General features: G+C 42.6%; 1 protein-coding gene across 1 annotated transcript in view; it reads left to right on the top strand.

Annotated features, from left to right (window-relative positions):
* Atxn2 (ataxin 2) overlaps nucleotides 1–24,014 on the top strand; it is a gene marked incomplete at its 5' end in the record, with an annotated part of 86,406 nt that extends 62,392 nt beyond the window's left edge. The window contains 7 exon segments of the mRNA XM_013503648.1: nucleotides 6,787–6,971; nucleotides 7,285–7,417; nucleotides 12,850–12,903; nucleotides 18,964–19,109; nucleotides 20,135–20,362; nucleotides 22,406–22,574; nucleotides 23,400–24,014. Of these exon segments, the coding sequence (XP_013359102.1) occupies nucleotides 6,787–6,971; nucleotides 7,285–7,417; nucleotides 12,850–12,903; nucleotides 18,964–19,109; nucleotides 20,135–20,362; nucleotides 22,406–22,574; nucleotides 23,400–23,428 (944 nt within the window).
* Nucleotides 24,015–24,433: the final 419 nt, after the last annotated feature.

Genomic DNA, 24,433 nt, shown 5'->3' with positions numbered 1-24,433 from the left:
TGTATCCATTCCTTGGTTGATGAGCATTCAGGTTGTTTCCATGGGTGCACATATTTCACTCTTGTGTGATGTTTTCAGTTCCTCCAGGAAGATACCCAGAAGGGAATGACTGGGTCAAACAAGACCTCTAGTCCTAGTATTCCGAGGAATTTCGACACTGATTTCCACAGTGGTTGCAGCACTTGCACTGTTGGTCTATACTCCCACCAACAGTGGAGAAGGGGTTCCTTTTTCCCCACAGCCCCTCCAACATTTGTTGTTGGTTGATTTCTTTTTTTTTTTTTTTTTTTGCTTGATTTCTTGATGATAGCCTTTCTTTCTGAGGTGAGAAAGATAGAATTTCAATGTTGTTTTAACAGAGGGGCCAAGCCGGGCATGGTGGTGCACGCCTATAATCCTAGCACTCAGGAGGCTGAGGCAGGAGGATCGTTGCAAGTTCAAGACCAGCCTGGGCTACAAAGTGAGCTCAAGGCCAGCCTGAACTGCACAGTGAGACCCTGTCTCAAAAAGACGAAAAAAAAAAAAAAAGACAGCCAAAGGGGCCAAACATGTTGACTGGAAGAAAGATAGCTTCTTTAATCCTTAGTGATGGAAAAACTGGCTTTCCCCACGCTGAAGACTAAAACTAGACCCTTGTCTATCACCGTACACTAAATTAAATGAAAATGGATCAAAGATCTAAATATTAAAACAGAAACACTAAGTCTAATGGAAGAGAAAATAGGTGGAAATCTTGAAGACATAGGTGTAGGCAGAGACTTCATGAGTAAAGCCCAGATTGCATGGGAAATACTACCAAGAATCAACAAATGAGATCTCACCTTACTAAAAAGCTTTTGCACAACAAAAAAAATGACCAACTTGCAGGGTGTGGTGGCACACGCCCTCAGGAGGCTAAGGCAGGATTGTAGCGAGCTCAAGGCCAGCCTGAACTGCATAGCAAAACCCTGTCCCCAAAAAAAAAAAAAAAAGAGAGAGAGAGAGAGAGATCACCAACAGTGAAAAAGACAACAGAGTGGAAAGCAATTTAGCCAGTTGTCCCTCGGATGAAGGCTTATATCTAGAACATATAAAGAATTGAAAAAACCAGGACCCCCCCCAAATTCAAAGGCGTAATCCAAAAATGGGCATCTGACATTATTACACACTTCTCAGAGGAAGAAATACAAACAGCAAATAAATATATGAAAGAATGTTCAACATCATCGCTCATTTGAAAGATGCAAATTAAAGCATTTCCAGATTTTTACAGTCATCTTGGGTTCATGCATTAAATCTGTAGATCTTTTCTTGGGAGAGATCTTCTCATTGATCCCATATGTCATTCTATTTTTTAGATTTTTGGTTTCACCATTGTTTTATAGTTTTAATTGTACTGAGTTTGTGCATACTTAAATTTTCCCTAACCACTTCATAGTTTTATACTATTGCGAATGTTTTTCAAATTTATCAATGTGTGTTTATTAGTATATAAAGATACATTTGGCTTTTTAATTTTTTTATTTAATTTTTTTTTTTTGGTCTTTTTGAGACAGGGTTTTTTGTTTTTGTTTTTGGTCTTTTTTTGAGACAGGGTCTCACTGTGCAGTTCAGGCTGGCCTTGAGCTCACTTTGTAGCCCGGGCTGGTCTCAAACTCACAACAATCCTCCTGCCTCAGCCTCCCCAGAGTGCTGGGATTGCGTGTACCACCACACGTGGCTAGAGACAGGGTCTTGATGCGCAGTTCAGGCTGGCCTTCAACTCACTTTGTAGTCCAGGCTGGACTTGAACTTGCAGAAGTCCTCCTGCCTCAGCCTTCCAAGACGTGCGCCACCACGCCCAGCTTTTTTTTTTTTTCTATTTCCATTTAGGGGAGTATGGGGGGGTTGAACTGAGGGAGTTCACACTGAGCTGTACCCTCTTTATTTTGTTTTGATTCGTTTTTTGAGACAGGATCTCACTATGTAGCCCAGGCTGGCCTCAAACTCAACAGCAATCCTCCTGCCTGCCACAGCCTCCCAAGTGCTGGGATTACCCATCGAGAAAGCATTTAAAGGTATAAATTTTTAGCCAGTCAAGGTGGCACACACCTGTAATCCCAGCCCTTGGGAGGCTGAGGCAGGAGAATCACCATGAGTTCGAGACCATTGTAGGCTACAAAGTAAGTTCAAGGCCAGCCTGAACTGCATAGCAAAACGCTGTCTCAAAAAGACAAAAAAAAAGAAAAGCTATAAATTTTTAAATGCTGCTTTATTTGCATTCCACAAGCTTGATATTACAGTTTTATTGGGTAGCAAATTTTTTACCTTTGATTTCATTAACCAGTGAATTTAAGTATGCTTTAAATTTCCAAATATTTGCATATTTCCAGATGTTTTGGGGATTTATTTCCATTAAGGTCGAAGAACAAACATATGCAAAGGCCATTTCATTAGATATTGATAGTTCATGTGCAGTTGGATCTATTTCTGGTTTTTAGGTTTTGCTTTTTTTTTTTGTCTTTGTGAGACAGGGTCTCGCTATGCAGTTCAGGCTGGCCTTGAGCTCACTTTGTAGCCCAGGCTGGTCTTGAACTTGGAATGATCCTCTTTCCTCAGCCTCCAGAGTGCTGGGATTATAGACATGTACCACCACACCAGGCCTATTTCTGGTTTTTACTATTTTTTTTTCAGGTTTTTTTTTTTTTTTTTTTTACTTATTTTTCATATGATCTTTATACTTAGCATTTCTACTTAAAAAATAAGTTGTCTTTTAAAAACTTCACTTATCAAAACTTTGAAGCATATAGCAGTTAAATAGTATAATAGAGTTTAGGAGGCTGAGGTAGGAGAATTATTCATTCAGCCTGAATGGCACAGCAATAAAGACCCTATCTCCAAAAAAAAAAAAAAAATACAGTAGACATAGTTAATCACTCACCTTTGCCTATCAGAAACTCATGGCCAGTTTTGTTACATACGTAATTCTCCTCTCAGTTTTTTGTGTTTTTTTGTTTTTTTGTTTTTTGAGGGAGAGCAGCACATCTCAGGCATTTCATTTTGTCTGGAAATTACCTAATGGTATAACTCTAAAAAATAAGACATTAGAAATCAACAGTCCCATTATCCCAATGATAAAAATTAAAGGTAATTCCTTAATAGCTCATTTTTTTCTCCTTTACAAAATTTTTTTATGATTTATTCCAGCGAAGAGTCCATGTAAAGTTTTGAGTTGCATTTGTTAGTCATGTTAATTTTTGTTTTTAAGTTGCATGATGTACTAACTTTTCGTTATGAAATTTTTAAGTACATTTACAACTTCTGGGCAGTTACGTTTATTCATACCCTTATTTCTTGGGCACTGGATTATTGTGAAGTAAATCTTAGGTACCATACTATTTCATCTGTCGGTATTTCCGTGCACATCTTTAGGAGTTGATTCTTTCTCTCATAAATCACAATCTAATTACAGTTTTCCCTTAGTGCTGTCCCCCATCACATGTTAGTTAAGCCCAGCTTTTTGTCCTTTATCCTTTGATACCGTGTAAGCGCTGCTGCTTGCAACCCCGTGTGGTGTTTAAGGTCATCTGTGTCTTACGTGAACAGGTTATTACAAAGGGGAGATGTGATTCGGTTGTTTAAACCGATGATAGGAGTACTTGCTTTTTTTGCAGTTCAGGTGTAACCAGTGTGTTCCATTGTCTGGTTTATTCAGGATAAGATTTCCCACAGTTCTTCCCTGTGAGTTTTAGCGGCCACCATTGGTGGTCATAATGTATTGCATTTCATTAGGAATTGCAAAATGGTCACGTTCTCTTTCATTCCTTCTTCAATTAGCTGGAATGTTTCTGTAAAATCTTTACTTCATCAAACTGTTTATTTACCTTGAGGTATAACTTATATAAGAAAGGCAACTGAAAAGCTTGTTTGCTTTTTAAAGGCAGTCCTCAAAGTGTTGACTTGGTTTCTCCTTCCCCTCCAAAGATGGCCGGTGAAGTGTTTGTTATTGTTGCTATTGCTTTTGGTATCTTTATTAACTCTAAAGTTTCTCCTTAAGTTCTTGTGCATTTCTTGAGCTTATACGGCAAGCCCATTCATTCTTCTGTGTTAATGTAAACCAGACTTTACTCTGCCCTTGTATCCTCCTAAAAGTACTACTTTTGAAGTATGATACTACATATGAAAGCTGTTGCTGTTTATGTCAGTTTTTCTACCCTGCTACTTTACTAAATTCTAATCATTTGAGATGTTCGATATTTTAGTATTTTTCAAGGAACAGAGTCAAAGGCATGGTTTTAAAACGTAGCCATGGATTGTATAAGGCATATTTTTCCTCCATTGTGATTGGATCTATGCCTAAAGCCATCCTCTTGTCCTCTTGCTGTAAACTGTAGAGTTACCTTTTGTGCAACCTTTGAAGCAGGTTTTGTTTTTGTTTTTGTTTTTTCCGGTACCAGGAATTGAACTCACGACCTTGTACTTGCGGGGCAAGCGCTGTGCCGCTGAGCTAAATCCCCAGCCCTGAAGCAGGTTATATTTAAAAGCATGCCAGAGTCAAAGGCTTAGTTAACATAAAGCCAAATATTTAAGCCCTTTTACACTTGTTCCTGGTATGTTTTTGTGTAAGGTGGTGTGGTGACCTGTAAACTGTAGGGTATTTAGCATCGTTCCCAGCCCTGGTTCATTAGGTCCTTGGAGTAACATCACCCATCCCTCAGTTTCGACAACTACAGGTATCTCCAGACATTGCCAGATGTACCCTGAAAGACAGAATTTCAAATTGAGAACCACTGACACAGGAAAGGACTAAAGTATATTTCATGTAACTGTAAATTAAGGTTAAGGTACATTCAGTATAAGGGGGAAAACCCATCATAACCAAGTAATTAGAGCCAGTACTGAAAAAAAAGAGGAGGAGCAGGAGGAAAAGGAAAAGGCAATACGCTTGACTATACTTTTACAGTTTTTAAATAAATGTGAAGGTAAGCTGGGGGCGTGGTGGCGCACACCTTACCTGTAACCTCACACTCTAGAGGCTGAGGCAGGAGGCTGGCTGCAAGTTCAGCGCCGGTCTGGGCTGTAGTCAGTTCAGGGCCAACCTGCACTACACAGTGAGACTGTGGGGAGCGGGGAGACAGTAACCAACAGTAAAAGTGGTGATGCTGAGTAAGCTAAGTTTAGTGACTGAGCTTTAGACAGACTTCAATTTGATAAAGTTGCATTTGAGTTGGGGCCCCTTTTTCTCTATGAAAAGATGTTCTTTCAGAATGTGTGCTGTCAAGATTAAACTCAGAAAAGTATTAGACACTGTTGCTTTGTTCAGTTTTCATGCTTACTTTTCTAAATAGATAAAATACATTTCAGCAAATCGTTAAATGTTTAATAAAAAATTATTTACCCAGACATAGTGGCATACCCCTGTTAATCCCAGTACTCAGGAGGCTGAGCCAGGAGGATCAGTGTGAGTTTGAGGCCGCCTAAACTACGTCATGAGTTCAAGAAACTACATAGTGAGACCCTGTCTCAAAAAGAAAGAGCCAGGCATGGTGGGGATATCTGAATCTGAGCTCTTGGGAGGTGGAAACGGGGAGATAGCCTCAAATTCAAGGCCAGCCTGGGCTGTACCTAGTGAGTTCAAAAGTACAACCTGAACTACACAGCAAAACCATGTCTCAAAAGACAAGCAGAAAAATCAAGAAATTTGCAGTTACTTATATGATCAGTTCTAATTTTATGAATACACCGAGTTATGTACAATAGTCTTTGCACCTTGAAGGCAGTGGTCACATAATTTCTCCAGTGTCTTGGCTAACACCACGGTAGAAGCAAATCTCAGATAAGCAGAGACGCTTGGTGGGCATGGAAGGGAGGGCGCTCAGGCTGAGGCTAGTTAGTGCTTGTGAGGACGGGAAAGACTCCATCCAGGTGACGCCGCTCCCGCTGAGGTCTTAACGAGAGCTTTCGTAGGGGAAGGAAAAAGCATGGAATAACACAAGTTGGAAAGGGATTTTTAAAGAATTACAATTTACAAACCTGCCCATTGCTACATGGTGCTGTGTGATTCTGGGCTTGAGGAGGGAGTGTTAAGGATTCAGTACTTGGCATTGGATCTGTTTGACTCTTGTCATGCCTTGTTTTTCTCATAATGAACACAGTCCCCTTCCCCTCCAGTGGCTTTATTTGTAAAGCAGATAAAGATAAGAAGTAAAAAAAGGGGTTATGGAGAAGTGGGGAGAGGTCATTGAGAGGGCTGTGTCTGTTCCAAGCCCATAATTGTGTCTGAGGGCCATCACAGAAGGTCTCCCTGACAGAGATGCTTCCAAACTGACACCTGAACGATGAGTCCCAGTCTTTCCAGGTTTTTTTTTTTTTTTTTTTTTTTTTTTTTTGGTTGTTCCAGGTTTGAGTTAGGAACTGGTATTTGAGGGTGAAGTGAACACTTGTGACAGGAAAACAAGCCTGTGGCGTTTGAAGTGGTGGCAGGAGTGGCATAAAACAGCACTGTAGGGCCTGCATGTAACCCTAGCCCTCTGAGAGGCTGAGGCAGGAGGATGGCAAGGTCAAGCCTAGCCCAGGCAGTTTAGCAAGACGCTTTCTCAAGATTGTAAAACAGGGCCTGGGGATGTAGCTCAGTGTGATGGTCCTCGGTTCAGTCCCCAGTAATGGTTGAGGCAAAATAAAATAGAAATGAAATGAGATAGTGGTAGAGAGGCAGGCAAGGAGAGTCAAATCGTGCAGAGCCTGGTATTGTGTGAGTATACATAGTACGTTCACATATGTGTTACTGAGGAGGTGCTGTTTTATGTAAGTCTCTGTCTTCCCCTGCAGTACCAAATATGCCTCAGCAGCGGCAAGACCAGCATCATCAGAGCACCATGATGCACCCAGCCTCAGCAGCAGGCCCGCCCATCGTAGCCACCCCGCCCGCGTACTCCACTCAGTACGTGGCCTATAGTCCTCAGCAGTTCCCAAATCAGCCACTGGTTCAACATGTGCCACACTATCAGTCTCAGGTAAGGCTCAGGTGGCTTCTTAATTTTTACTCCATTTTAAGAACTGTTAATTTAATTTTTAATATAATCAAGGGATTTTCCTTTGCATGTTTTGCTTTGTAGTAATGGTGGCATAGATAACGAAGGACTTGGGGCCTTTTAGAAACATATCTCACGGTCACTGACCAGTGTAAGAGTTTCAAAGGAAGCAGCCAAGAAAGGTTTTGGAATTGTCTGTTGTTTCTTGAAACCACAGAGTTAAAAATCTAAGTGAAATTTGCTTGGCTCTTTTTTGACGTTTAGTGTTTTTCCTTTATTTTTTGTTTGAACGCAGCACCCTCATGTCTACAGTCCCGTGATACAGGGTAACGCTCGGATGATGGCGCCACCAGCACATGCTCAGCCTGCGTTAGTGTCCTCTTCAGCAACTCAGTACGGCGCTCACGAGCAGACGCATGCAATGTATGGTAGGAAGCACTTTGTTTGTCTTTTCCAGTGTGCCTGACTGATTGTAGAGCACTGAAAGATACTGTAAGAATAACCTGTCCTTTGATGCCTGTGAGGGTCAAGAATCTAAAGGAAAAGGTGAACCCATATCTGCCTCTGACCTGTTACAAATTTTGGCAAATACTTCTTCTCTACTTACATTTCTGTCTTCATGTCTCCTACCTTAGCTAAAATTCAGTGATATATGTAACAGCAAAGCCTTTTTTTTTTTTTTTTTTGGTAAAAGACAGCTTCTTCCTCTTCCTCATCAGTGTAGCCTGTAAGACATGCAGGAAAATGTGTAACCGGAGTGGAAGTGGAAGAGCGCTCTCCAGCGTGAAAACATTGCTGCAAGGGGCTGGGGGTTTAGCTCAGCGGCACAGCGCCTGCCTGGCAAGCACAAGGTCGTGAGTTCAATTCCTGATACCAGAAAAAAAAACAAAAACAACAATAAAAAAGAAAACATTGCTGCACTCCTTGGTGTGGGGTCACTGGCACTATGTACTTTGGATTGCTCTATTATCATACTGTGTTTCTGCCTCAAACTGTATTGTAAAGTCGAGGGGGAGGGAGAGTAAGGGAGGAGGAGAGAGAAGTATTTTATATAAAATTCATGTAGAATAATTTTTAAAAATTAATCATCTTGATTTTGTGGCCAGAGAATTTTATGTAGATTAACTTAGCATCTGTCTAAAATTCTAAAATAATATGTTTTCCAGACTAGAGAATTGAAAATGACGTTTCTTATGGTACGTCTCACAGGGTCAGTGGGTCACCTCATACTGTGCTTTTTACAGTGCACCCTAATTAGTGCCACTTTTAGATGCTAGTTTTGTTCTTAATAGTTCTAAGAATTGCTGCTTTGTCATTTGTTTACCCGCTGAAATTTAGATATTTTTGAAGTCGAAGATAAATTTAGGTTTATCCATACAATTGAAAAGTGTAGGGGCTGGGGATATAGCTCAGCAGCACAAGCACCTGCCTGGCAAGCGCGAGGTCCTGAGTTCAATTCCTGGTACCAAAAAAACAAAAAGAAATGTACTACTAGCCCGGTGTGACAGTGCATGCCTGGAGTCCTGGCACTTGGAAGGCTGAAGGAGGAGGATTTCTGGGAGTTTGAGGCCCTCCTGGGCTACACATACATAGTTCAAGGCCAGCCTGAACTACATACCAAAACCCTGTCTCCAAAAAGAGTATACTAAGGGGTTGGGGATTTAGCTCAGTGGCCCAGCGCCTGCCTGGCAAGTGCAAGGTCGTGAGTTCGATTTCTGGTACGGGGGGGGGAGGGGAACCCACAAAAAAACAAGAAGTATACTGCTCTGAGAGTGAAATTAGAATTACATGCAGCTATATGAGGTTATTTTTTAAACTTCTTTTAACTTTTTGAATGACTGAGGATGTATAGTTCCTACTTGCTTAAATGTGTGTGGTGCTGGGGATTAAGCCTAGGCCTTTGCATGTGCTGGACATCTATTCCACCACTAAGCTGCATGCCCAGCCCTTTAAATTTTGTTTTGTTTTTCTGTTGGTTTTTTGAGGCAGGGTCTCACTATGTAGTTCAGGCTGGCCTTGAACTCACAGTGATCCTCCTGCCTCAGCCTCCCAAGTGCTGGGATTACAGGTGTGTGCCACCATGTCCAGTTTAAAAAAAAAAAAAAAAAAAAAAAAACTTTTGATATTTTGAATGAACATACCTTAAAAAATTGAATTTACAGATTTCAGGCAAATACCTATATTTGAAATATACTGCTTTTTATAACTTCTGCACATTCTCCTTTTAAACAAGCTGATATAGTGGTGCACCCCTATAATGCCAGCAGCTTGGGACCCTGAGGCAGGAGGATTACAAATTTGAAGCCACCGTGGGGAACATAAAGAGACCCACACTTCAAATGTTTTTTTACTAAACAAAAATAAAAATAACTGGTAGTCTTCACGTTATGTAGGCTAGTAAGATCAGGTTCAGTCAGCAAGAATCATCCTTCTTGCTTCTCCAGCTGCAGTGCGTGCTTTCTCCCTGGAGGCTTGTTCCTGTTACAGGGGTTCACTAATGATGCAGAATTAAAGGCATTTACAAACGGGGCATGGGGGCACAACCCTGTAATCCCAGCACTTGGGCACGGGGCATGGGGGCACAACCCTGTAATCCCAGCACTTGGGCAGCACTGAAGCAGGAGGATCACAGCAAGTTCAAAACCAGCCTAAACTAGAGACCCTGTCTCAAAAAAACAAAAAAAAATTTTTTTTTTTAGTATAAAATAAAGGCATTTACTTTTATAAAATCCTGAGATTTGGTCTTAATCCTTTCATTGTAAAGTAGATGTTTTAAATTTAAAAGCCTATTTGTGATTTATTAGAAAACAGTTCTTTCAAGAAGCCAGTTAGTAATTTGATTAAAAAATACAGTGACAGAGACTGATTTGGTTTATTATTTCAGTTACAGTCTGTTGTTAAGCTTGGGTTAGTTGTCTTAACCAGGTTTAAGTACATATGGGAAAAGGCAGTGTTGGTTCCGCACACTGGCTTTCGTGCAGCTGATGTACATTTCAGCAGTTTTCCAGTTTGCTGAAAGTTTAGGTGAAAAGTTCATTATGATTGTTAACACATTTCTGGTGAATACATTTTTTTAACAAGTGGAGAAAACATTTTTTCCCTTTTTTTTCCTGGTGCACTCTCCTTGTAATAAGATCCAAAACCTTGGAGCTGAAATTTCCATTGCTTTTTTTTTTTTGAGACAAGGTCCATCTATGTAGTTCATGCTACTCTTCAACTCACTCTGTAGCCCAGGCTGGCCTTGAACTCTCAGTGTCCTCCTGCCTCAGTCCTCTCCACCCTCAGGTGCTGGGATTAGAGGTGTGCACTGCCATGCCCAGCTTCCATTGCTTCTAGACCCATACTCGTGTATTGTGCTTGTTAACCATTGTAGTAGTGCTGTGATGCTGCGCAGAATCTTGCTCCTCCACATGCGCGCGCACTGCCAGCATGTAGCTTTGTCTTTGGGTAAAGGGCCATTCGTCTGAAACAGTCTGTACAGTAAATACTGTATTTGAGGCACTCATGATTTTGTTAACTATCATCCAAGAACATTTTCATCTGGAAAGCATTTGGCCTGATACCCTGAAGTCCATTCATGAGTGGGCAAATAGGAAATGTATTGCAAAGAAAACACTGATGGGTAACTTCAGGGATAATCTGGAATGAGCTACTCAGAGCCAGTTCTTTCATGTGGGGAGAAGGTTGATCAGCAGAATCGGAGTTATTCTTCCATACTTTATACAGGTTGGATTTAAATCCTGGCTTTGGTGGGGGCGTTAGGGCTAACACTGTGGACTCGTTGCTGGTTTGTCAAGACTCTCTTTTGGGTATTTCAGATCTTGAAAAGAACAGTAGGACATAAATTACAGTAAAACCTTGCTGTGCAAGCGTAATGCATTCTGGAAACAGGCTTGTAATCCAGCGTACTTGTACATCAGAGTGAACTTTCCCATAAAAAATAGTGGAAACTCGGATGATTCATTCTGCATCCCAAAAATACTCACATAAAATGGTTACAATACTATAATATGAAGTAATGAAATACAAAGAAAAATAAATTAACCCACACTTTGAAAACCTGTGACTGGGTGGTCAAGAGAGGAGTGCTATTGTGTAGGACGACTTTCACTATCGCTAACAGAACCCCTGCTATCTTTTGGCTAGTGGGATCTTTTTCACGCACCTTTAACAAGGACCCTATCCAACACCACTTGCTTTTGCCTCCTGTGGAGGATTTTGCAGAAATGTGACCTTGCATTGTTAAACATACTTATCACTTGCACTGGTACAGGCTTATTCAGGTGGTACTTTTCTGCAAAGTTTTGCACTGTTTCCCACATTCTACGCACCTTCCTAATCATGTGAAGTGAGGGATCCCTTCCCTTTTTTCTACTCCTCCTCTACGGGTATTGCAAGACATCACTCCTTTATGAAGTTTAAATTTATTAGAAATGTTTGCTTGCCCCGCAGGAGACTCGCAGAACAAATTACTTGCAATCCAAGGTTTTACTGTATTTTGTTCTTTGCCATCATAAACCATAATTTAATCTGCTAAAACACATTCATTAGTTCTCAGTAATACATTTGAATTATCTTAGACCTTTTAAAGCCTTATGCCAAATTCAAACAGAACATTTTATGTACATTCTTCTAAGATAAACCTTGAACGGAAATGCTAATTTTATATGTATTTCTCTTGAATAATGTATACTTTATATTCCCAAAAGAATCAAATATTTGAATTGTTTATTTTTAAGCTACATCTTATGTAGATTTAAAACTCTTTTTAATGCAAAATAAGTCTGTGTACCCAAAGGTTGGTAATAACTTTGTCACCTTTTGTCCTTCATTAATGCTTACGGTCAAATCCAAAGTCTTTGAAAATATAAAGGATTGCAAAATGAACTTTTAAAAAATTTTTTGATATATTTAATATAAATTTCTAGAATAAGAGATGCATACATTTTAAGTTATTGTTGAGCTTGTAGACTTTCTAACTAGCTTAGGAAGGACTTTTGTTACAAACCTCATCTCTTTTGACTTTTGCTTAACTTTCATCATTGCCTCTACCTTCCTGAGAAATTAGATTTTTATTTTCCTCACATTTAATCTGCTAATTCATGTAACTTGGTTTCATGATAACGGTTGTAATGGTTTTTCGCCTTTCAAAAATGGCAACAATAAAGCTTTTTGTTTTTAACTAACTAGTGCCATCTGGAAGAGTTAGGTGTAGAATCTGTTTTTGGTTTGTTTTTAGTAGTTGGATGCTGATAATTTTAAAAATACCATAAGTAGAAAGAAATACAAAGCAACATTAGCCCCCACCTGACAGCCATGTGATAATTTTGGAACATCTCCTTCCTGGGGCACATATGTACATACACAGCAACCCCTCTATGTAGACATTTTACCAAGAAGTGATAACATACTCACGTTTTTATTACTATATTTCTCAACTTTTGGACCTGCTACCTGATGGCCTATAATGGACATTTCTGTTTTGCCAAATCATGTGTGACTTGAATTTGCTAAATACTGCTTTATTTGGGTATATTATTTATATCACGGTTGTTCAGTGGAATGTCATGTTAGTCTTTTTACCAGATAATGATTTCACATCAGGTAATGATTTTATTCCTTTCATTTAAGCCAATCAGCCTGCAGAACTCGATACCTCATTAGAGAAGAAAAGTGTCTTCTGTCTGGTTCAGTCCTTTTTAAATTCTGTAGCAGTGTTGAAAGTGCTTGTCGTTTCTTGTAAAATAAAAATGGATTGTGCATGACTACGAAAAGATTACTAAATATGTTGACCTTTCCAGAAAATTAGGAAAATGCACACCTCACAAGGCTAATTTACCTTTCTATTTCCCAAATTCAGCATGTCCCAAATTACCATACAGCAAGGAGACAAGCCCTTCTTTCTACTTTGCCAGTGAGTTGGGTTTTTTATACTAATTTTATTGTACAGTAAAACACTTTTTAAAGAATACATGTTAAGGGAGCAGACTTGTTGAACAATATTTTGCTTGTGCCAGACAAAATCAATAAAAGTATGTATATCTGTAAATCAGTTTGAAAAAGGACATATGACCCAGCTTAAGGAAGCTGGAGTTAATAAAAAATTAAGTTGTTTCAGAAATTAATTTTTGCATACCAAGCAAACATGTAACTGTGGGAAATGCCTAATATTTTTCTTACTCAGGGAAACTTTTCCTGAATAGCTAATAATTTTTATACTGAGCTATAAGGTTAGGCATATAAAACTTAATACATTAGTTTTCTTAGTAAAAGAAAAAAATCTAGCCTCCCTGGGATTTTTTAGGGTTTTTCATAGAGGTAGGGTTGATGAGATAGTAGAGGAGAAACATTTCTGTCTTTTCAGTCTTCGACAAAAGAAAAGTAAGCTGGGTGTGGCTTTTGAAACCCCGGCTACTAGGGAGAACAAGGCAGGAGAATTACATGTTCCAAGCCAGCCGATTTTAATGCTTAGTGACACCCTGCCTCACAATAAAACCAAGAGGGCTGGGGATGTAGTTCAGAGATAGAACACGTAGCCAGCATGCACAAAGCTCTGTGTTCAGTCTCTATTACTCAAAAAAAAAAAAAAGTTTATAATACTAAGATAGTAGGTGCATTTAGGATGTGTCATGAGCTTCATTCAACAGGAAAACTTTCTGTCCAGAGGCTGGCTCTGGCAGTTCACAGGTCTCTTCTGGACACATTGAAGAAAGGAATGATCACTCCTAAATGGAGAAAGTCCGGGCAAGCTTTGCTTCAGAAATGAACTTTCAAGATGGGTCTTCTTGTTTATAGGGCAATTTTTTTTTAAGTAAGGCAAGTCATGGACTTTGGATAGGGAGGGTGCTTATTAGTAGGAATTTGCTACAGATTTATGCAGTCAATGTGTGTCACTTTGTGTAAGATGCTGTATTCTACAGGATAGTAAGGATTGACATTCTTGTATCAGGGACAAAATTTTGAATTCTTTTAAAATGATTCACTATCTGGCTCTATTAAATGCTACATTTAGCATTTAGAAAGCATTTTAACCTTAAATTTTCATTAATTGTGCCATGACTTGGTATCCAAAAATAAGTTAATAAGTATTTATTTACTTGGTGCTAAGAAATTTTAAATAATTTAATCCTTTAATAGATACTCTTTAAAAAGGAGTCTTGCTGTCTGTGTATACTATTAAAAGGAAAGTGTGTCTGTGATTATAGTGTGTAAAGGACAGTAGCGGTGGTTAACTTTCTTATGAATGCAGTTTGAGGTCTCAAGTGTAGTTACCCTCACCATCTCACTGTCTCTGTTAGTGGTTATGGAGTCACTGTCCCGGTAAGTAGCTGAACTGTCCTTAACGCTCACACCTACGCGTTAGTTGCCTCAGCACAGCTTCCCCAGGAAGGGAGCGTCTGTACCAGGTAGAAGAAACTAACGGGCTGCTGTGTGCCACTTAATTTGCTGCTTTATTTTCCCTCTACTCTAAGCCATTTTGTCAGAGTTTGGTCAAGTTGCCTTCTTTTCCTCCTGGAGTTCTCAGCTTTTGTTCACATCTCTTTTTCAGAACTTAACATCACATTTAAAAGTTGAAAGATTTTCTTTCATTTCATTTTTAAACTTCAGCAGTGCTAGTGGCCCTTGTTACTTGTGCATCCAAGGTCTAAATGACAGAGCTGGGTTGCAGACGAAACACCACAGCCTTGTGGGCGGAGTTTCTTCACTTGAGACCATGGCTTCCAGAAACCATTTTTGGAAATGTATTTAATATTGTAAGGGTTTGATTAATGCTATATTGAGAATTTTAAATATTTATGCCAAGGATCATGGTGAGTGGGAAGCTTCTAGACCGGTTCTGGCCCAGACAATGCTACTTTGAAAAAAATTTTCTCTTTTTGAGACAGGAAAGCTAAGTTTCATAAATAGACATTATAACTGTTAAGCAGCTACATCAGAATTTCAAAGAAAACTCATTTTATTTTTAACCTCTCCTCTTAGTTAAAATTAGCAGATATAACAAACAGCATGGTAGTGCTTGCCTGTAATCCCAGCACTCGGGAGGCAAGGCAGGAGGGTCGCTGTGAGTTCATGTAGTGAGACCCTGTGTCCAAAAAAAAGGAGCAGTTACATAATTAATTTACCTACAGCCCTGTGCTTTCATTCCTCTTTTCCCAGGTTCACTATACTTCTTGCCTTGTTTACTCTGCTGTCTTGGTTCCTTTCCCATGTCGCTGTTCTCTTGCAGATATTTTTTCCCTTGTGTTTTTAATTTCTCTCGTACCCTCCTGTATTAGTTTTAACTGGCCTTTCAAAGAACCAAACTCTGTCTCTTTCTCTTTCTCTAACTCACTCTCTCACTCTTTCTCTCTCTCTCTCTCTCTATATATATATATATTTTAGGGAGGGGTTCTTTTTGAGACAGGGTCTCGTTATGCTGCTCAGGCTGACCCTGTGCTCACTTTGTAGCCCAGGCTGGTTTTGAACTCGCAGAGATCCTCCTGCCTCTGCCTCCCAAGTGCTGGGATTACAGGCGTGCACCACTGTGCCCTGCTATATTTTTGTTCACAGTATTGAATAAAATATGAGTTTTACATTTTCTCCACTCATTTTTCTAATCCAGACTTTAGAAAGAGTTCCTTGATGTAGGATCTTTGAGATCTTTCATGTTAAAATATGAACAAAGGAAAATATTTCAAATTAAACCTCGTTAAAATTTTATTTGCACCTTATGGTGTATATATTGCATCTTGTTTTTTTCTTTTTTTAAAATACCAGTTTACTGGTATTTAGGTAGGGAGAAGATGAATTTTGGTAGGGTTCTATTTGTTTTTCTGTTTTTAAGAGTAGTAAAGTTTATTGAGAGAAAGAATTCCTGAGAGACAAAAGTAGGTTGCCCTTTGTTTTCTGTTTCAAAGAAAGATGATGTACATTTGTTGAGGTTGGTTTCCTGTAGTATTTTTTGCTTTGCATGCAAATTAGCTATAGTTTAGAACACTGTCTAGTCTTAGAATGTTGGTAAACTTAGACATATTTTTTTTAAATGTGTAGTAGAAGCCAGGCATGGTAGCTGAGGCCTGTAGTCGCAGCTACTAGGGAGGCCAAGGCAGGAGAATTGCTTGGGGCCACCCTGGGCAGCCTAGTAAGACCCCCACCTCTAAGAAATAAATGAGGGCCAGGGATATAGCTCAGTGGCACAGTGCCTGCCTGGAAAGTGCAAGGTCCTGAGTTCAGTTCCTTGTACCTTAAAAAAAAGAAAGAAGGAAGCTAGGGCTGTGTAGCTAAGGGATAGAGCATGTGCTTAGCATAAGTAAGGCCTCTAGCAACATGAAAGCTTAAAGATTCATGGCAGAATGTTTTGGGTTTCATTTCCTTTCACATAATTTCAGTAGTCTTACATTTTTCCAGGTGATGACTCTTTTGAGATTTCATAGGCATAATCTATGAAAGCATTTTCTATGGTGTCCCATGTTTTTATATACAAAATAATATACCACTGAGGTTTAATTTATTGTTTAGCGGTGCGGGGGATCAAACCCAGGACTGCACGCATGCTAGGCAGGCACTCTTACACTGAGCTGTGTGTCCAGCCCTATTTTTAAATTTATTGTTACTTTTTAATCTTAATACTTCGCTTAGAAATTAACTAAAAGTGAAATTTAAAATTTTTCATCACAAAACTTCTTGAATATAATTTTAAACATTTAATTATTTGAAATTCTATACTCTGTGAAAATCCATAAATGGAATTTTGGAGTTGCTTTCCCTGATAGATTTAATATTGATACAAATGAAACATTTAAGAAGCTAGTGAGACTAGCTGTGGTGGCACACGCCTGTGATCCCAGCACTCAGAAGGCTGAGGCAAGAGGATCACCATGAGTTTGCTTGGGCTATATAATGAGTTCAAGGCCAGCCTGAACTACACTGTGAAACTTGTTGTTTTTTGTGGGGGTTTTTTTTGTTGTTTTTTTTTTTAAAGCTAGGAGATGTGATTTGAATGTTAGTAGTGGTTTAAAAATAACTACAAATGACTAGACATCACTACCTAGCAGAATTTTTTTTGTGATAATGGAATTCTGCTATGAAACTGTGCTGTCCATTGCTGGGCATGGTGGTGCACGCCTGTAATCCCAGTACTCGGGAGGCTGAGGCAGGATGATCATTGCAAGTTTGAGGCCAGCCTGGGCTACAAAGTGAGTTCAAGCCAGCCTGAACTGCATAGTGAGCCCCTGTCTCAAAAAGACAATAAGGGGCTGGGGATTTAGCTCACAGCGCCTGCCCAGCAAACGCAAGGTCGTGAGTTCGATCCCTGGTACTGGAAACAAAACAAAACAAAACAAAAAACCAAATCAAAAAGACAATAAAACCAAAGCAAAACAAAACAACTGTGCTGTCCAGTCTGGTAGCCACTAACTATATGTGGCTATTTTAATTACCCCAAAGTAAAAGTTTAGAACATGTGTTAGGACTTTTACAAGAACAATAAAGTCAGGTTCAAAATTTATGTCAAACTTTTTTACCAAGGCATTGCCTAAACAATTTAGGGGAACTAAACTGAGTAAGTATGAAGGAAGAGACCACTTCCACAGACACATGGGACAGGTCATTTCCTAGAAGAGAATTGTGACTCTTAAAAGGGCTCAGAGATAGTCATTCTCACAGCCTGGAAATCTTTTCCAGTGCGCAAACAGAACTTCCTTTGTTCCAAACTGCACAGTAAAGAATAGAAATGTCACAGTAAATAACAGTGTGGCATTGGCAGTGGATGCACAGGTGATCCTAGCACTGGCGCTTTGCCTTGCCCTGCCCTTTTTTAAGATGCATTTACAGCTGGAGCCAGATGATGGGCTGGAGCCACGGTGGCGTGCAGCCGTGCAGCACGAGGCACTCTTCCAGGACAGCGGCCCACGCCTAACCCCTGCCTCTCCTCGCTGTGGGACGCGGCAGTCATCCCGGCTGCTGCCTCCACAGCCGTGGGCGCCGGTCCCTTCGTGTGCGTGCTTCTTAGCTGTCTGCTAACACCTTCGTGAGGAGCTGTTGTGGACATCATTTCTGTGTGTAGGATTAGCTTCTAAAGGGACGGTAGGGTTCATTTCTTGGAAGAGAGCTGGGAGTCAGTTGCTACTGGAGCTGTGGCTTGAGCGCACTCTGCTGTCCGCTCCCTGCCACCTCGAGGGTAGACAGGTTGCTACGTACTCTTCTCTAATTGCCATTTGGGGAAGACATGGGCAAATGACTTAACACCTGTCTTGTATAGCCCAGGTTGAGAGTCTAAAGAATTGGGTCTGGGTTATTGTTCATGACCACATTTTATCTTAAATGGGTCCATCATATTTCCTTTAAAGTTCTCTGCCTAGTAATATTCCTTTTAAAGTGGTCAAGTGCTTTAAGGGGAATTCATTTTTTCTACATAATATAGGTAATTTCAGCTTCTAGATTTTTTTTAAAACAAAGATGAGAAATCCTTAGTTAGGCCCCCAGGAAACAAACTACGTGGCAGTCTCTTGTATGAGTTGCGAAGATGTGGTCATTCAGCCCTGGGTAGAGCCCTGACCTTGCCACATTCCTGACACAGCCCCTTTCTCAGCCCGCTCCAAAGTGTGCCCACACGACACCGCACCGCTCCAGGGCAGTAGCATGGTGAGGGTCGCAGGTGATGGCTTGGGGCCGGGAGGAGAGGGATGGTGGGCTTGGCGAAGAAGGTACAGCTTTGTGCACAGAAGTGCAGTTGTTTGAGCTGGTTCTGACTAAACTCTGCAGAAAACCTAGTGACTAAAAGTAAACTCAAACATCACTTACATAGCTGTATTATACAAATTAAATGCTAGTCTGATTGTTAGGCAGTAACTTTACACTTAAGACCACGAAATGGTTAGAGGTTGGCATGTGTCTGAGATGGCAGCCTTCAAGAAACTCCAGTTGCTGAGTGGTAGGGGAGTGATGCCGGTCCTCAGCATGTCTGTTGTACACGCTGCTTTTCCTTCTACTTCAGTTTCCACGGGCTCCCTCGCTCAGCAGTACGCACACCCTAACGCTGCCCTGCACCCACATACTCCACACCCTCAGCCTTCAGCTACCCCCACTGGACAGCAGCAGAGCCAGCACGGCGGAAGTCATCCTGCACCCAGCCCTGTTCAGGTAAGGAGGAACCTGGGCCTGCATGGCATGGCTTCCTCGTTCAGTCACCGAGTGCTTTTCTCAGTTCCAGCAAGGTGCTAGGCCCTGTATGATCAGAACACGTAGTATGGTCTCCTTCGTGCAGCCGGCATAGAGCTGTGCTGCTCTAGGATGGGAATAGAGGTTTTTTAGAATGACATTAAGACGGTGTGGTGCTCCACTCTATAATCCCAGCTACTTGCAAGTCTGAGGCAGGAAGATCACAAGTTTGAGATGAGCCTAGGCAACTTGCAAGACGCTGTCTCAACATAGTAGGGCTAAGGGTGTAGGTCAGCGGTAAGAGTCTCCATGAGTTTAATCCTCAGTACTGCAACAAATAAAATTGAAAAATAAGGTCCGTAATTGAGAGTGAGGGCATTGGATAAGCTCTGGAAACCTACTGATGCTGAGAGCTCTGGGGGTGCTCCTGGCAGTTAAGCCCAGAGCCTCCACACTAAGCTTTATCCCCAGCCCTTTTTATTTTGAGATAGTCTTGCTGTGTCCCTAAATTACCCAAACTGGCCTAGAAGTAACGATTCTCCTTCTGCCTCAACTTCCCTGAGTGCTGGGATTATAGGTGTGCACCACCATGCCTGGCAAAAAAAAAATCATATTGAATGTAAAATTCATGATCTGACATGAAGCAAGCTGGGCATGGTGGAACATGTCTGTAATCCCAGCACTTGGGAGGCTGAGGCAGGAGGGTCACTGAGTTAAAGGCCAGCCTGCACTGGCTGTGAGACCCTGCCTCAAAAAGAACCCCTCTCCCCCTCAAAAAGAAAAACATGAAGCAGATTCTTTCTTGGTTGTGATTTTAATTTCATTCCTGAAGTTCATGTAATCAGGGGGCTTATTTGTTGTTATTAACATCTGTAATCATGCTGGTTCGGAAAGCAGTTAGGGGGTTTTTTGGACATCTCTCAATTCCCTGGGTCCATGCTCTTGTTTTACCTGTTCGGATGGGAACTTGTAAAAGTCTCTCTCTCAAACTACCTGACGCTTTGCAGCACCATCAGCACCAGGCCGCCCAGGCGCTTCATCTGGCCAGTCCACAGCAGCAGTCAGCCATTTACCACGCGGGGCTTGCGCCAACCCCACCTTCCATGACGCCTGCCTCCAACACGCAGTCGCCACAGAATAGTTTCCCAGCAGCACAGCAGACGGTCTTCACAATTCATCCTTCTCATGTTCAGCCAGCATACACCAACCCGCCCCACATGGCCCATGTACCTCAGGTAATCAGCATAGCCACTTGTCTGAAGAGTGAGTAGGACATGGTGGTTGTCAGCAGCAGCGAAGAGCCAGCTGCTGTGCAGGCCAGGACCCCCGTGTGTGGTGCCATTGCCTGTCTCCCCCTCCCCACTCAGTACACCTGTGATCCGGCCCGCAGTAAATGTTGGTGTGGTTTTGTAATGGGATCCGTGAAGTTGCTTATCAGTCAGTGCTTTAACATTTTCCAGCTGAGACCTTACAAACATCTTTGACTCTGGAATGCACCCCAGTCCTTCCTTCCTTTCTGTGTCTGCTTTGCTCTGTCTATAGCTCCCCTCCTATATATATATGTCACCATACATATAACCCCTCCACACGTCCACAGAGACTGGCAGGGCTAGAGGCCATCAGTCTCAGCTCCTTGAGGTGGCTGTGCTGGGCCTGGCAGTCTGCATGTCGGTCCCGTGAGTTTCAGGGCCGTCCGTCCATCTGTTTTCCCTGGTCGTCCCTCATCTGCTTTAGCCATGTGTTGTGCTTCTGGAGAGGGCTGGGTAACAAGAAGTTGATGCACCCAGGTGTCCTGTTGTTAAAAGTGCAGCTCTGGAGGTCTCTGGAGATCCTCCCCGGCGAGCCTGGGAAGGTGGAAAGGTGCGGTCCCATCTGTGTCAGCTGCTGACAGAGGTCCTGTGCAGGCCAGGGACGTGCTGGCTTTCCCTGGGGAGAAGACTGGCACTGGAGTTGGGCTCTTGCGCTGTCCTGAGGCCATCCGTGGAGCTCAGTGCAGGGTGAACTGGCTGTATTAGTTGTCTGCTGCTTTCATACCAGAGCTCCTACGGGGTGTCTAAGCAAGACCCTCCTCACTCACCTCCATTCCCCGTCAAGTAGTGTGCCCGTGAGGCCCTGGCGTGGTGTGGGCCAGAGATGTGATGCAGCTGGAGCTGTCTCAGGCTACCTTGTCACTGGAGGGCCACAGTTGCTGGCGTGTTTGGAACCCATACCCTGTGGAGGTCAGGTGCTGCAGTGCAGTAGTGCAGTGCGCTATAGTCGATTGGCTGTGTAGTGGGGAGGGGGCCGGTGTGGTCAGCGCGCTTTGATGGAGTCAGCTTCATGAGAGTTGGGGTCCTGCAAGTGTCTAACAGAGGCTGGTGGCTAAATAGGTATGTAAATAAAAGTTGAGGTTCCTAAAAACCTCACTTTTGTGTTTTTGTGCAGAAAGCAGAAAGGCTTATTGTATGAGACAGTCCAGATATGTCATTTGATTAATGTGAGAGTAAAAACAGTGTTTCATTCAAAGTTCACGGTCTTAGAACAGCATACAGTATGGGAGGCAGGGAACGAGGGCTCTTCCTAGCCCTGCCAACCCCCTGCAGAGCTGGGGGCTCACTGTCTGGGCTAAAATCTCCTTTCCTACTTGAACTTGCTGTCACTTGGTGTCGAGGCACTCGGCTGGTCCAGAGAATTTCGGACTGCTTTTCCCACGCACTGGAGCCGGAAACGGCAGCCTCTTCCCCTGCTCCATCAGCGCACCTTTCACAGAGCAAAGGGAACCGAGGCGTTTGTTCGCCTTAATTGCCTAGTGAGTAGGCCTCGGCAGTGGGGGTGTAACGAGAAGTGACCCAGATGGCATCCAGCGGTCCCTGCTTGTCCTGTACTAGTCCACTTTCCTATTGGAAAGGAGGTCTCTGTCAAACATCTTCAGGCCCGACACGGGAGCCCCATTCTGAAGCACCATTGTGTCTTGTCCTGGCTGAGAAAGCTGCTCAGGATCAGGACTGCCCTTTCTGAGACCTTGTCCCAGAGGCAGAACTCAGTGATGAGCCGTGGTGGCAACTAGAACATTGCAGCCCTGATGTTTACCCAGGCTCGCTTGGTGCCTGCTCCCCAACCCTGCAGCAGCTGCTGGAAGGTGTGAACCAGGGAGTGTCCCCCAGAGAAAAGAAATGGGCCCTGAGGCCCAGCCTCGCCCTCTCCTGAGAGTCCAGCCTAGCGAAAGGAAAGGAACACAGTGGACTTGTTGTTTAAGCCGGAGATGTTGCCTGTATGCGTAAAAGAGCTCTCTGTTTCAGGCTCATGTACAGTCAGGAATGGTTCCTTCTCATCCAACTGCCCATGCGCCAATGATGCTAATGACGACACAGCCACCCGGCGGTCCCCAGGCCGCTCTCGCTCAAAGTGCACTACAGCCCATTCCAGTCTCGACAACAGCGCATTTCCCCTATATGACGCACCCTTCAGGTGAGGCGTGTGTGTGCAGGGGCCGCCGGGGCACCCCAAGCATTCTGCTGGCACAGGTTGAATGGCAGGCAGGGCCAATGCTGCAAGCCCCGCGCTCAAGAATAGCAAGACCCGTCCAAGACTGCCCAAAAGGGACTTCGATGATCAGTCAGCGTCAGGGCCTGAGGCTTCTGGGAGCCGGTCTGTGTGTGTTCTGATGGTATGCAGGATGTGGCTTGATGAACAGCAGCCGCCGCCGCACTCGGGTCGCTGGCGCATGCCTAGGGCTCAGTTGGCCTTCCTTGTTACAACAGGCTGGGCAGGGCAGTGTGTTCCTTCCTGAGTCCCCACAGGCTGACACGCAGGGGGTTATGACCATGGCAGTTTGATTGTAGTTTGGAGAAGATACTGATGAGCAAGTGCTGTGTGTGGACTGGTTTGAGTGTAGCGTCAGCCCCAGCCTACGCCCTGATGCGGGACGCCCTTGCTGGTGCTCCAGTACTGGATGGCTGCCATGGCGGTACTGCAGTCTCACCTGTTCCTCTGAAAGCAATGCTGGTGCTTGGCTACTATTTGGGGAGGGGATACGTTAGGGCTTTTTCTCCTTCCCCCATCAAGTCTTGTGGGAGTTTTATCTGAAGAGGTTTTACGTCTGACTGGTTTGTTCTACCCACCCACCTCCCCATCCTTCCCCACCTTGGTGCAGATGGGAGGGGGAAGGGAATTAAATTTCAAGTCTCGTTCAGCTAGCACAAGGGTAGTTCACAGTCCGCGCTGCAGAGGCACTAGACTGACGGGCAGTGTTCACCAGTGTTCTGTTTAAATATGCGCTTTTCTTTCTTACAGTACAAGCCCACCACCAACAGCAGTTGTAAGGCTGCCCTGGAGGAACCGAAAGGCCAAATTCCCTCCTCCCTTCTACTGCTTCTACCAACTGGAAGCACAGAAAACTAGAATTACATTTATTTTGTTTTTTAAAAATATACGTTGATTTCTTGTAACATTCAGTAGGAATGCTAACAGCTCACGTGCAGTGGAAGACGTTTGGACCGAGTAGAGGCGTTTAGGAACTTGTGGGCTGTTCCATAATTCCATGTGCTGTTTCAGAGTCCCGCAGGTACCCAGCTCTGCTTGCCGAAACTGGAAGTTATTTATTTTTTAATGGCCCTTGAAAGTCATGAACACATCAGCTAGCAAAAGTAACAAGAGTGATTCTTGCTGCTATTATCGCTAAAAAAAAAAAAAATCAAGACTTAGAACACCCTTTTACTAAACTTGACAAAGGTTCAGTAAATTCTTACCGTCAAACTGACGGATTATTATTTATAAATCAAGTTTGATGAGGTGATCACTGTCTACAGTGGTTCAACTTTTAAGTTAAGGGAAAAACTTTTACTTTGTAGATAATATAAAATAAAAACTTAAAAAAAATTAAAAAATAAAAAAAGTTTTAAAAACTGATAACAAGTTAATGTGTGTTTGTGTAAGCTGCTTGTGCTGTAGGAGACTGTCAGGGCAGGCGGGCTATGTATGCTGCTTCTGTATCCTGGAAGGTAGTTGCCAAGTGATTCTTCTTCCCCTTTAGTTCTGGTACAGGGTGTCTCTAGAGAAAGCCAAGACTGAGCGATCCTTGTTGGATTAGTGTTTAGCGTCAGGGGCACCACCCCGCACAGCATGGGTTCCGTAAGCTCCCATGGCCTGTCCCTGCAAGACAGACACTTGCTGTAGCTCAGCAGTTGTCCCAATTCAGCTATTTTACCAGCAGGGGGCAAGAGATATTTTATTTTAAAAACTACAGTTAAAAAATCCAGCACTGGGAAGCTATAATCCCAGCACTGGGAAGGCTGGGGCAAGAGGAACTTCTGAGTTCCAGGCCAGCC

This window comes from Chinchilla lanigera, unplaced genomic scaffold (genome assembly GCF_000276665.1).
Source record: "Chinchilla lanigera isolate Chin_1 unplaced genomic scaffold, ChiLan1.0 scaffold00081, whole genome shotgun sequence".
NCBI lineage: Eukaryota > Metazoa > Chordata > Mammalia > Rodentia > Chinchillidae > Chinchilla > Chinchilla lanigera.
The sequence above is the reverse complement of the archived record's forward strand: the minus strand, read 5'-3'. Positions and strand labels throughout refer to the sequence as shown.